At 39.8% G+C, this 12,271-nt stretch overlaps 1 protein-coding gene across 6 annotated transcripts in view; it reads left to right on the plus strand.

The window, feature by feature from the left end:
• Positions 1-12,271, plus strand: part of dmxl2 (Dmx-like 2) — an 85,588-nt gene that overhangs the window by 52,107 nt on the left and 21,210 nt on the right. For 2 of the 6 annotated variants that reach the window (XM_062029416.1, XM_062029425.1), the window contains exons 36-47: positions 36-112; positions 318-448; positions 2,705-2,950; positions 3,181-3,363; positions 3,644-3,724; positions 4,695-4,885; positions 5,136-5,272; positions 5,352-5,437; positions 5,548-5,749; positions 6,046-6,163; positions 8,534-8,599; positions 9,271-9,357. In XM_062029416.1, the coding sequence (XP_061885400.1) occupies positions 36-112; positions 318-448; positions 2,705-2,950; positions 3,181-3,363; positions 3,644-3,724; positions 4,695-4,885; positions 5,136-5,272; positions 5,352-5,437; positions 5,548-5,749; positions 6,046-6,163; positions 8,534-8,599; positions 9,271-9,357 (1,605 nt within the window). The remainder of the gene's footprint in view (positions 1-35; positions 113-317; positions 449-2,704; positions 2,951-3,180; positions 3,364-3,643; positions 3,725-4,694; positions 4,886-5,135; positions 5,273-5,351; positions 5,438-5,547; positions 5,750-6,045; positions 6,164-8,533; positions 8,600-9,270; positions 9,358-12,271) is intronic. The other 4 variants (XM_062029434.1, XM_062029444.1, XM_062029454.1 and 1 more) reach the window with 4 other exon arrangements.

Genomic DNA, 12,271 nt, shown 5'->3' on the forward strand with positions numbered 1-12,271 from the left:
ATAGCAGTAAAGTGAATTGTGTCTCTCTCCGTCAGGTAAATACCCTACACACACTAGCAGCTTCTCTGTCTGCTTGCATTTATCAGGCACTGTGTGACAGCCATAGTTACAGGTACTCTTATCAGTCTCTCCTATGCTTTTCATTGATTACTGGCTTTTTCATGTGCCGCTTAAGTGCATTGATACTAATCAGAGAAGGGCTAAATTTGGTCAATTAGAAATATTATTTTGTACTCTAGGAGAAAAATATGTTCAAGTGTGACCAATATTCTCTCATCACATGCTTTTGCATTCTTGTTTTGGTATGAACTGTGCAGCAGCCAGACAGAGGCCAACCAGTTTACTGGCATGGTGTACCAGGGCCTGTTGCTCAGTGAGAGGAAACGACTCCGCACAGAAAGCATAGAGGAACATGTAACTCCCAACTCAGCTCCTGCCCAGTGGCCAGGTAAAAAGAACAAATAATCAATATCTGGATCATTTTATTTCTTTGTTAAATTGAATGATTTTGGCTAACACAATTTGTATTTGTAGCTATAGAAATGTAAATATTATTAATACATCTTCAGTGTTTCCCATAAACAGCCAAGATATCTGTGGCGGTGGGGGCGTGGCTATGGGCGTGGTCACCATGACATCATCGAGTAATTTGCATAATTTACTACAATGATATGATTTTCTCTAAAAAGGCTCAAAAAATGTATACTTACTAATTAATAATAACAGTTTTGTTTTAAACGTCCATCCATCCATCCATTTTACAATATAATTACAACACTTTTATGTACATATTTATATACAGATTTGAACAATAAGTTATTCACTGAAATATATTTATTAATTGTGGTTCTTACAAAAAATATATCTTATAAAAATATAAAAGCTAAAATGTCTCTTAAAGCTCTGCCCCTTTAATTAGAGCATACTAAATCATTTAACTTTAGCCTACTACTACAACCATATTATTTACCAGCAACATAAAGTGAATCAATCAATCAATCAATCAATGTTTATTTATATAGCCCTAAATCACAAGTGTCTCAAAGGGCTGTACAAGCCACAACGACATCCTCGGTACAGAGCCCACATACGGGCAAGGAAAAACTCACCCCAGTGGGACGTCGGTGAGTGACTATGAGAAACCTTGGAGAGGACCGCATATGTGGGTAACCCCCCCCCTCTAGGGGAGACCGAAAGCAACGGATGTCGAGTGGGTCTGACATAACATTGTGAAAGTCCAGTCCACAGTGGATCCAACACATCAGCGGGAGTCCAGTCCACAGTGAAACAGAGGCAGAGGTGTCCTGCCACAGTCAGTAACAAATAAACAGAAAACAGTAGTGGTGGTAGATAGACACAGAGCTTCATCAAACATCTGATCCACTGAACAAAGAGCTCCGAAAATCTTGATCCTACACTTCTCTTTTGTAAAGTAAATCTGAAGAGCCGACGATATGGGCATCTACATCAACTATATGATTTGCCTGAGAAGCTGTACAGGACAAAAAAAAAAAAATAATAATTTTTTTTTTTTGTTGCGGCCTTAATTCTTTCGTGGCGGGCCGCCACAAATAAATGAATGTGTGGGAAACACTGATCTTACTTATATGATCGCTAGCGTTTGTGTGTCTATCAGTTAGTTAGCAACATAACTCAAAAAGTTATGAGTGGATTTTCATTAAACCTTCAAGAAATGTTGGAAATGCAATAAGGATCAAGTGGTTTGATTTTGAGAGTGGAGCCAGATCACTGTCTGAATTCAGGACTTTTTAAAAGATTCTTTACTCTTTGGAGATAAGGTCTGGAAGAGATCTGCGCTCTCTGAGTGCTTTTTAGTTAGATTAGATTTTGATTTGGAGAGACTGAACTTTGTGTGTGTGTGTGTGTGTGCGTGCGTGCGTGCGTGCGTGCATGTGTGCGTGCGTGCGTGCGTGTCTTAGCGGCCATGGCTCCGCCTCCACCCACAGAGAAAAAGTGTGGATGACTTACAAGAGCGTTCACTTTGTTGATCTCATTTTGCTATAGAACAAAAGCTCTCAGTTGCTGACACCGATGCAAACAGTGAACCCTCTTGCAGCCTGTTTGGAAGCATCAGACAAACAATACAAACACCCACGGAAATGTCAGTTTCGTTTATTCCTCGATGTAGAGGTTATGTATTCAGTGGGGTTTGTTTATCGGTCTGTCAGTTGTTAGCTTGTTCGTGAGCAACACAATCTAAAACGTTATTGGCTGATTTTTATTAGACTTTTGGGGAAAAGTCAGACGTGAAATAAGAAACAAGTGATTATTATTTGGGGATTGATTCAGATCACTGTCTGGATTCAGGAGATAGGGCCTGGTGGAGCTCAGTGATCCCTGAGTGCGTTTCTAATTTCAAGTATTTTATATAATTATCTTTTGAGTTCAAAAACATGGGCTATTAGAGCGCATCAGCTACATCTTTGCGAGAGAATATGAAAAGCAGAGGAAGCGGATGAGCAGCGCGACGCATGAAGTCTGTGTTTATGCAAAGAGGCAGATGGTGTTCTATAATAGGAGCTTCATGGCCTCTGGAAAGGAAACAGAAAGACAGACTGTGCTCATAATACTAATGCTTAGTAAATCAGCTTTATATTGTGCAGAGACAGCATTTTTGTTCTTTAGATGTTACTCTGCTACTTTTTACCTGATACACTATAGTTTGTATGTTTTATTTCTCCAGGTGTATCGTCCCTGATTTCATTGTTGACGTCTGCCAGGGAGGAGGACCAGCCGAGGCTCAATGTGCTGTTGTGCGAGGCAGTCATGGCTGTTTATCTAGCCTTGCTCATCCATGGTCTGGGCACTCACAACAGCAATGAACTATTTCGCCTTGCAGCTCATCCTCTCAACAACCGCATGTGGGCTGCTGTCTTTGGAGGAGGAGCAAAAGTAGTTATTAAGCCAAAGAGGCCTGATGCACCACCAGGTATGATTATGGCTTTGTTGCTTCTTTATTACTTTTGATGTTTTTGTGTGGCCATCTCATCTGTTGTCTTAACTCTTACCCCGTTTCTCCTTGTCGCTTTCTGCTTCATTCTAATGGCTCTCAATTATGATGTAATTGCAAAAATCGTCCCCCGAGCTCTGTTGAGCCCAAAGATGTTTCTGCAGATGTGTTGTGTCTTGTGTGAGTGTGCCCTATGCCCTGTGTCCCAGTGCCAGCTGATTTTGAGGCAGCCAGGCCAGAAGAGTCTCTGGAGACACAAAGACCTGAGCAGGGCAGCCTCACCAAAATCCCCCAACCCATTCCCAATGAAAACCAGTCTCTCAAACAGTTCCCTCCTCCCGTTTTACGGGGAGTTGGGCCCGGCACTGTGACACCAGCAACTAAAACCAGCTGTGAGTAAGAAGCTGGTGGATTGCAGTGCTGGTTTGCAGGATTGAAGTGCATGGTAAATGTACAGGTTTGCAAATGTTTGACTCCTCCCACCCCCATCAATTTTTCACAAGATTACACCTGAATGCCTGTTGAAACAGCCAACCCTGTTTGTTTTGAAGTGTTTTTCCTGAACGCAATTTGTGTGTAGTGTACATGTGCTTTGTGTATTGACTATGCCGCATGTACGTGCAATGTCTTACATGCTCAACTCATGCTGTTGTCCTTACTGTGCCATTAAAGTGACAGTTGGGGCAGGCAAGGTGGGTGCAGAAGTCATAGCTGAGCCCCCCCTGACTAAACCTGAAGCTGAGGCTAAACCAGGTACATCCTGTGAGGTTGTAAGAGTAATCAAGACCCGTGTTTGTTTAAACAGCTTTTTTTTTTTAATTATTAATGATTTACAAGTGGTAGTGTGTGTCACTAGTTGGAACATTATCAATAGTTTTTCATCGCTGACTTTTAAATTGGATTTCAAAGTAGCAGTTTTTTCAACCAGGTGACTAAAATTTGCTCTAAAACTCTAGTTAATTTGACCAAACTCCTCTTCACTCTGATAGTGTTTGAGGAGGAAGATACAGCTTTGCATTTTAGACTTTTAAAGTAGAAGATGCCTCTCAGTGCAGACCAGTGTTTGAAAAACAGAGGCAAAGTAGAGAGTTTCTTTATACCAGAGATACGTGTTAATATGAATCATGTGAACTGATGTAAGGACAAGCCACAACATTTCATAAACAGAACACCACATACACATTTTAATGTTGTTATCCTAAATACCTTGTCCACTGTTACAGAAACGGATTCAGTCACTGGTTAAATTATTTGTTTTCTTCAACAAAGTCCCCAACATCATTAATGTGTTACTGTCCATACATTTATGATACACTACAATTACTTCCACTAATACAACTGCTTGTGTATTGTCTGTGTTAGTCTAACCGCACTGTCTACTGTTTTGTGTCTTGTCTTGTTTTGTCTGGTGCAATGCTCGTGATAGTGCTCCAGGATATTAGTGCAGGTTTGTGCACACCTTAGTGATTTTTTCCCTGTCTATATATGTTTTTTGAATGTCTGTCTCTATAGTGCATTTTAAACATATGCATATTGTCAGTGTTCTATTGTGGATATGTGCTGTACGGAGTGTTGATGGCAGTTTTTCCTGATTTATTTGTTGATATCTTGCTATTACAAAAATGTCTCAACTCCTCATTACCCTCTTTCAGGATTTTACAGATTGCAGAAAACTGGAGTTATGCTAGTCCGAAATTCGCTGTGTCTTTGTCCTGTCCACCAGTGATGCTCCCTCAGCCCCCTGCAGAGGATGTGGATCGATACAGGCGCAGATTTAACATGAGGATGTTGGTTCCTGGACGCCCCGTAAAGGAGACACCAGCAACCCCACCACCTGTGCCCATAGAGAGACCCGCATACAGGGAAAAGTTCATTCCTCCAGAGCTCAGCATGTGGGACTATTTTGTGGCCAAAGTAAGGCACTGACTGCAGACTATAATAGTTATTGTCATCGCATTACAATTGACAGACCATTGCAACAAAATGAGGTTTATGGCGTTCTTAATATGCATAATGTAGGTATAACAGGCAATATACAGTAAAAAATACAGTATACAAATAATGTAGGCAGCAAGTGGAGTACAACAATTGGCATGCATAGATAATGCAACATGTCCAACTATTCCATCTTCTTGCCCCTCTCATTTCAATCTTGTCCCCTCAGCCCTTCCTGCCGTTGTCAGATAGCAACACTTTGTGCGACTCTGATGAAAGTGGAGCAGAGGAGGATGATGATGATGATGATGATGCCTTCCTTTCTGACACACAGATGACTGAGCACTCAGACCCCAACTCCTACAGGTAGGCTCTTTTTTGTGAACCCTTTCAGGGAGACATTAGGTTTTAGAAATCCTGAATTTTTTCTTGTTTGGCACCCTAGCTGGGCTCTGATCCGCCTGGTCATGGTCAAGCTGGCTCATAACTGCATTAAGAATTTTCTGCCTATCACTGGCCTCGACTCTGCAGGTACAAATGCACACAACCTAGTTTACGCTTTTGTTAGACATAACCAAGTAATAAATATAATGTAAATCTAAATACATCAAACATGACATGTCTACTGTGTGTATTTACAGACTTGCCAGTCACTTCGCCTCCTACCAATGCTGTGTTGAAGACCCTGGAGAACTGGGAACAGCTTTTACTGGAGCCAATGAATAAATTTGATGGACCACCTCCCAATTACATTAACACTTACCCTACTGACCTCAGTGCTGGAGGTGGTCCTGCCATACTGCGGCACAAGGCCATGTTGGAGCCAGACAACACTCCTTTCAAGTAAGACTTACTGTACATCAATGACACTGACACACACACTGACATTGGGGCAGACCTTACTGCTTATTACTGCAACATCAGCAGATTACCCTTTTACATCGAAAGGGACTATGATTTTGTTATACTCATTTTCTAAGAGAATAATTGTACAGTCATTCAGCTTATCTTGTTTTGTGTATACACTAGAATAAAATAATTCCACTCATAATCAATTTTAACATTATTTGTAGCTAATAAAATTAAGGAGTTTATGAACTATCTAACATGTTCAATTTTTGTCATTGTTTTTTTCTCAGAACAAAGAATCACCAGTCTTTTCCAGCCCGACGCCTGTGGCATTTCCTGGTCAAACAAGAGGTTCTCCAAGAGACTTTAATTCGTTATATCTTCACCAAGAAAAGGAAGCAGAGCGAGGTGAGCTGCTTACATGCTTTTGCAATATCTGTTTTCCTTTTCCTATTTTTGATTAGGTCTCATAATGAAACCAGACATTGTGTTATTATTTATTTACAGTGGTGTACACCATAATGTTCCACTTTCTGTAATGCCCCCACAGAATTGACTGAAATGTAAAAGATGAAGTGGAAATTCAAATTGAGTCTACTACTAAATTACAAACCCCGTTTCCATATGAGTTGGGGAATTGTGTTAGATGTAAATATAAACGGAATACAATGATTTGCAAATCCTTTTCAACCCATATTCAATTGAATGCCCTACAAAGACAAGATATTTAATGTTCAAACTCATAAACTTTTTTTTTTTTTTTGCAAATAATAATTAACTTAGAATTTCATGGCTGCAACACGTGCCAAAGTAGTTGGGAAAGGGCATGTTCACCACTGTGTTACATTACCTTTTCTTTTAACAACACTCGATAAACGACTGGGAACTGAGGAAACTAATTGTTGAAGCTTTGAAAGTGGAATTCTTTCCCATTCTTGTTTTATGTAGAGCTTCAGTCGTTCAACAGTCCGGGATCTCCGTTGTCGTATTTTACGCTTAATAATGCGCCACACATTTTCGATGGGAGACAGGTCTGGACTGCAGGCGGGCCAGGAACATACCTGCATTCTTTTTTTACGAAGCCACGCTGTTGTGACACGTGCTGAATGTGGCTTGGCATTGTCTTGCTGAAATAAGCAGGGGCGTCCATGAAAAAGACGGCGCTTAGATGGCAGCATATGTTGTTCCAAAACCTGTATGTACCTTTCAGCATTAATGGTGCCTTCACAGATGTGTAAGTTACCCATGCCTTGGGCACTAATGCACCCCCATACCATCACAGAGGCTGGCTTTTGAACTTTGCGTCGATAACAGTCTGGATGGTTCGTTTCCCCTTTGGTCCGGATGACACGATGTCGAATATTTCCAAAAACAATTTGAAATGTGGACTCGTCAGACCACAGAACACTTTTCCACTTTGCATGAGTCCATCTTAGATGATCTCAGGCCCAGAGAAGCCGGCGGCGTTTCTGGATGTTGTTGATAAATGGCTTTCGCTTTGCATAGTAGAGCTTTAACTTGCACTTACAGATGTAGCGACCAACTGTATTTAGTGACAGTGGTTTTCTGAAGTGTTCCTGAGCCTATGTGGTGATATCCTTTAGAGATTGATGTCGGTTTTTGATACAGTGCCGTCTGAGGGATCGAAGGTCACGGTCATTCAATGTTGGTTTCCGGCCATGCCGCTTACGTGGAGTGATTTCTCCAGATTCTCTGAACCTTTTGATGATATTATGGACCGTAGATGTTGAAATCTCTAAATTTATTGCAATTGCACTTTGAGAAAAGTTGTTCTTAAACTGTTTGACTATTTGCTCACGCAGTTGTGGACAAAAGGGTGTACCTCGCCCCATCTTTTCTTGTGAAAGACTGAGAATTTTTTGGGAAGCTGTTTTTATACCCAATCATGGCACCCACCTGTTCCCAATTAGCCTGCACACATGTGGGATGTTCCAAATAAATGTTTGATGAGCATTCCTCAACTTTATCAGTGTTTATTGCCACCTTTCCCAACTTCTTTGTCACGTGTTGCTGGCATCAAATTCTAAAGTTAATGATTATTTGCAAAAAAAAAAAAAAAATGTTTATCAGTTGGAACATCAAATATGTTGTCTTTGTAGCATATTCAACTGAATATGGGTTGAAAATGATTTGCAAATCATTGTATTTCGTTTATATTTACATCTAACACAATTTCCCAACTCATATGGAAACGGGGTTTGTACTTTTTTACTAGCTATACAGTATTTATTGTTACCTGACAAATATGTTGTCACTTTACAGCACTTGTTGAAGCTGTAAAATATAGTTATCTGTTTTTTTGCAGTGATGATTAAATTTTTTAAAATAATCGATGGACTTTTTTTTGCCAATGTTATTTGTACACTGAGAACTTAAGTACCTATTGTTCTTGCCACTATATTTGTTTTGACTTTCTCAGACATATCTAAGCTAATGCAGTATAGTTGGGTGATATGTTGTCTGGAACTGCTCAGTAGTGCCATATGTCCCGTCCCAAAACGGACATGCTTATTTATTTTTATTGTATTGTCACGATATTGACTTTTAGTAGACTAAAACAATATGAGTTACAATTTCCACAGCCACTACCACTGCATGTTGATGCGTCGCCACAGAATTCTGAGAGCATTTTATACGTCAAAAATCAGTATTTTTGATTTTCTTTTTTCATCCCATGTTTTATTTTCTGTCGTGCGTGCATGTGTTTTGTGTTGTGCTGTGTTGTGTGTTCTGTGCCTCGACCTGTGTGTTGTGTAGTCTTTAGAGAACCATATGGACCATGTAAGCCCAAACTGCATAGCTGGAGCTAGCAGTCTCAATAAGGTAGTGTCACCCAGTATCCTGTCCCTGATTTGGTTGGGACAGTACCTGTACAGCCTAACTTGAGGAAGCAGCTATACTATGCATTTAAACATTTATTGAAAACAATTTTGATTTGAAATAATCAAGTCTCCTCCCCAGCTTGGCTTTACAGTGACTGCTCCTACGACTGTGGAAGCATAACGTTTAAAATCTAATCTTTCACAACTCTGGGATGTGTTTGCGTTGTACTCACATAACCTCACATCCGATATTATCCAAATACTCTTTTACTCTCTTTGACACTCCTTTGGAGGCAAACGCATTAAAGCTTTTATCAAAATCAACTGGTACCTACAATAATTATATTTATTCATTAAAACGTTTACTTGCATGCTCACTGTCATAACTGTATGCTAACCTTGCAGGGTTTCTCTGAGGAAACCAAATCACTTTTGATTTTAACTATGCACCACTCACCTAGACTTTTTTTAATCTACTTTTTTTCCTGTGAATGTCTTTCTTCTTGATGCTGATTTCACATAAAATGGGGTAACAGTATCGGTTATATTTTTTTGGCTAAAATTGGTTAGGTTGCTCATCCTTCTTCTTACTTAACTAACAATGTTTTTGGCTAATGGTTTCTAAATACCCACTGTTTGAACATACTCTGTCTACTTTTCTGAAATATCCAGGTGGAGGCAGATCTGGGCTATCCAGGAGGCAAAGCAAAAATCATTCACAAGGAGTCTGACATAATCATGGCATTTGCAATCAACAAGGTAAAATGTGTGCCAATTTCCTATTTAAAAACTTGATATAGTATGTATAGGCAATAGCAAGCATACACAGTACACAACAACCCGGCTTTTCACCTCATTTACTATAATATACCTCAGCATATTAGGTCAGATATCCTCAACAACAAATTATTTGACCCACAAGGTACAGCGGTACCTCAATGTTCGTTAGTAGTCAGTTCCAAAAGGTCAGAGAAAGACTGAATCATACACAGGGTATCTGCAGGGGTCTTAAAAAGTCTTAAAAAAGTTTAAATCCAACAATTTGAATTTAGGGCCTTAAAATGTCTAAAATTTCATAAAATGTCTTAATTACGATTTTGAAAGGTCTTAAAGGCCTACTGAAATGAAATGTTTTTATTTAACCGGGTATAGCAGATCCATTCTATGTGTCATGCTTGATCATTTCGCGATATTGCCATATTTTTGCTGAAAGGATTTAGTAGAGAACATCGACGATAAAGTTTGCAACTTTTGGTCGCTGATTAAAAAAAAGCCTTGCCTGTACCGGAAGTAGCGTGACGTCGCAGGTTGAAGGGCTCCTCACATTTCCCCATTGTTTACACCAGCAGCGAGAGCGATTCGGACCGAGAAAGCGACGATTACCCCATTAATTTGAGCGAGGATGAAAGATTCGTGGATGAGGAGCGTGAGAGTGAAGGACTAGAGTGCAGTGCAGGACGTTTCTTTTTTCGCTCTGACTGTAACTTAGGTAAAAGGGCTCATTGGATTCCATACTATCTCCTTTTTCTATTGTGGATCACGGATTTGTATTTTAAACCACCTATATCCTCTTGAAAATGAGAGTCGAGAAGGTGAAATGGACATTCTCAGTGACTTTTATCTCCATGACAATACATCGGTGAAGCACTTTAGCTACAGAGCTAACGTGATAGCATAGTGCTTAAATGCAGATAGAAACAAAAGAAATAAGCCCATGACTGGAAGGATAAACAGAAGATCAACAATACTACTATCAGGAGACACCGAACCAAACACTGGACCTGTAACTACACGGTTAATGCTGTGCCGCCTGTCGAAGCCTAGCAATGCTGTTGCTAACGACGCCATTGAAGCTAACTTAGCTACGGGACCTCGTCAGAGCTATGCTAAAAACATTAGCGCTCCACCTACGCCAGCCCTCATCTGCTCATCAATACCCGTGCTCACCTGCGTTCCAGCGATCGACGGCGCGACGAAGGACTTCACCCGATCATCGATGCCGTCGGCGGCTAGCGTCGGATAGCGCGTCTGCTATCCAAGTCAAAGTCCTCCTGGTTGTGTTGTTGCAGCCAGCCGCTAATGTCCCACCTACAGCTTTCTTCTATGCAGTCTCCATTGTTCATTAAACAAATTGCAAAAGATTCACCAACACAGATGTCCAGAATACTGTGGAATTTTGCGATGAAAACAGAGCTGTTTGTATTGGGATACAATGTGTCCGAATACTTCCATTTCAACCATCGACGTCACGCGCAAACGTCATCGTACATAGACGTTTTCAACCGGAAGTTTTGCGGGAAATTTAAAATTGCACTTTATAAGTTAACCCGGCCGTATTGGCATGTGTTGCAATGTTAAGATTTCATCATTGATATATAAACTATCAGACTGCGTGGTCGGTAGTAGTGGGTTTCAGTAGGCCTTTAAAAATCTATAAATATAACTTAACATAAGATTCAGTCTTTCTTTGAAATGTTTCGGTTTTTAAAGAAGTTATAAATTAACTACAAAACAAAACTAAAGTAGGCTGTACTGCTCGGTCAGAATTTGTCGCGCACTAGTAGCTAGTGTGCTGTGCGTGCGCAGTGGTGTGTTGTTACAACTTAGCATACCAGCGGAGAAAACTTGACGAAAGCCCACAGCAAAGCCAAATTACTTGCATAAGATGGGGAAGTGCAAGTTCAACGATCAATTTAATGCATGGTTGAAGCCGGTGGATGGAAACGTAAAACGTGTTTAGGACCTGGATGTGGAGCCATCGAGGAGGGAAACGTTTGTAAACATTGCAGTTAAAGTGAATAGAATAAAAATGTAAAAGTAAAAAATCCGGGATATGTCAGTGTCAAAAGATGCTGAAACGCCACAAACACTTGCACAACAATACAAGGATCAACTTAACCCCCCCAAAGGAATGTTATGTAGTTAAAGTACCGCCAATTGCCGAAGGAGATCATTATGGCAAAACGTAATTCTATTCTATTATTTTAATTATGTATTCAAATAATTTCAGGTCAGCTTGTCATGCCTCCTCTTTTCTCCACGTTTATACAGTAACTGACATTAAAAACTATAAAGGTTGTCTGTTTAGTGTTTACACTTAGTTTATGATGGGGTGAGGAAAGTAAGAAAGATTCACAAATGTCATCTTGTCATGCTTAAATAGAAACTAGTCCTTGTTTATTAGCAATGTTTTCAAAAAAGTCACACAAAATCTGGTGAAAATGTATTTATACATACCAGATACAAAATGAGCTGGGCAAATTTGAATTGTATCCACAATATTCACATCTAAATTCTGTTTTAGGCTTGCAAGCCATAATCGCCTTATTTCTTTTTAGACAATCGCTCTGCCTGCACTCCTTGTTCTTCACAACTTTGTACAGATATAGTAGTAGTACTGTAGATGTTTTTATCTGTTTGCTCAATTCTGACAACTGCAAAAACACTGCAAAAGTTAACCATTTAGCTTTAGCAGAGATGGTAACAGTCCCTTTTTACAGACAATATATTGTTGTGCTTTCTTCTACCATTGTTGACATTCTGTTTTTTGTTACATGAAAACACTTGATATGAAGCTCACTTCACCTTTTGCAAGAAAACAGTTTTATGGCAAGTCTGAAAAATGACTGTTATATTTGCTCACATTGTTTTCAATTAGTTTACAATAGAGAAG

Source organism: Entelurus aequoreus, linkage group LG02 (assembly GCF_033978785.1).
Source record: "Entelurus aequoreus isolate RoL-2023_Sb linkage group LG02, RoL_Eaeq_v1.1, whole genome shotgun sequence".
In the NCBI taxonomy this organism is placed as follows: domain Eukaryota; kingdom Metazoa; phylum Chordata; class Actinopteri; order Syngnathiformes; family Syngnathidae; genus Entelurus; species Entelurus aequoreus.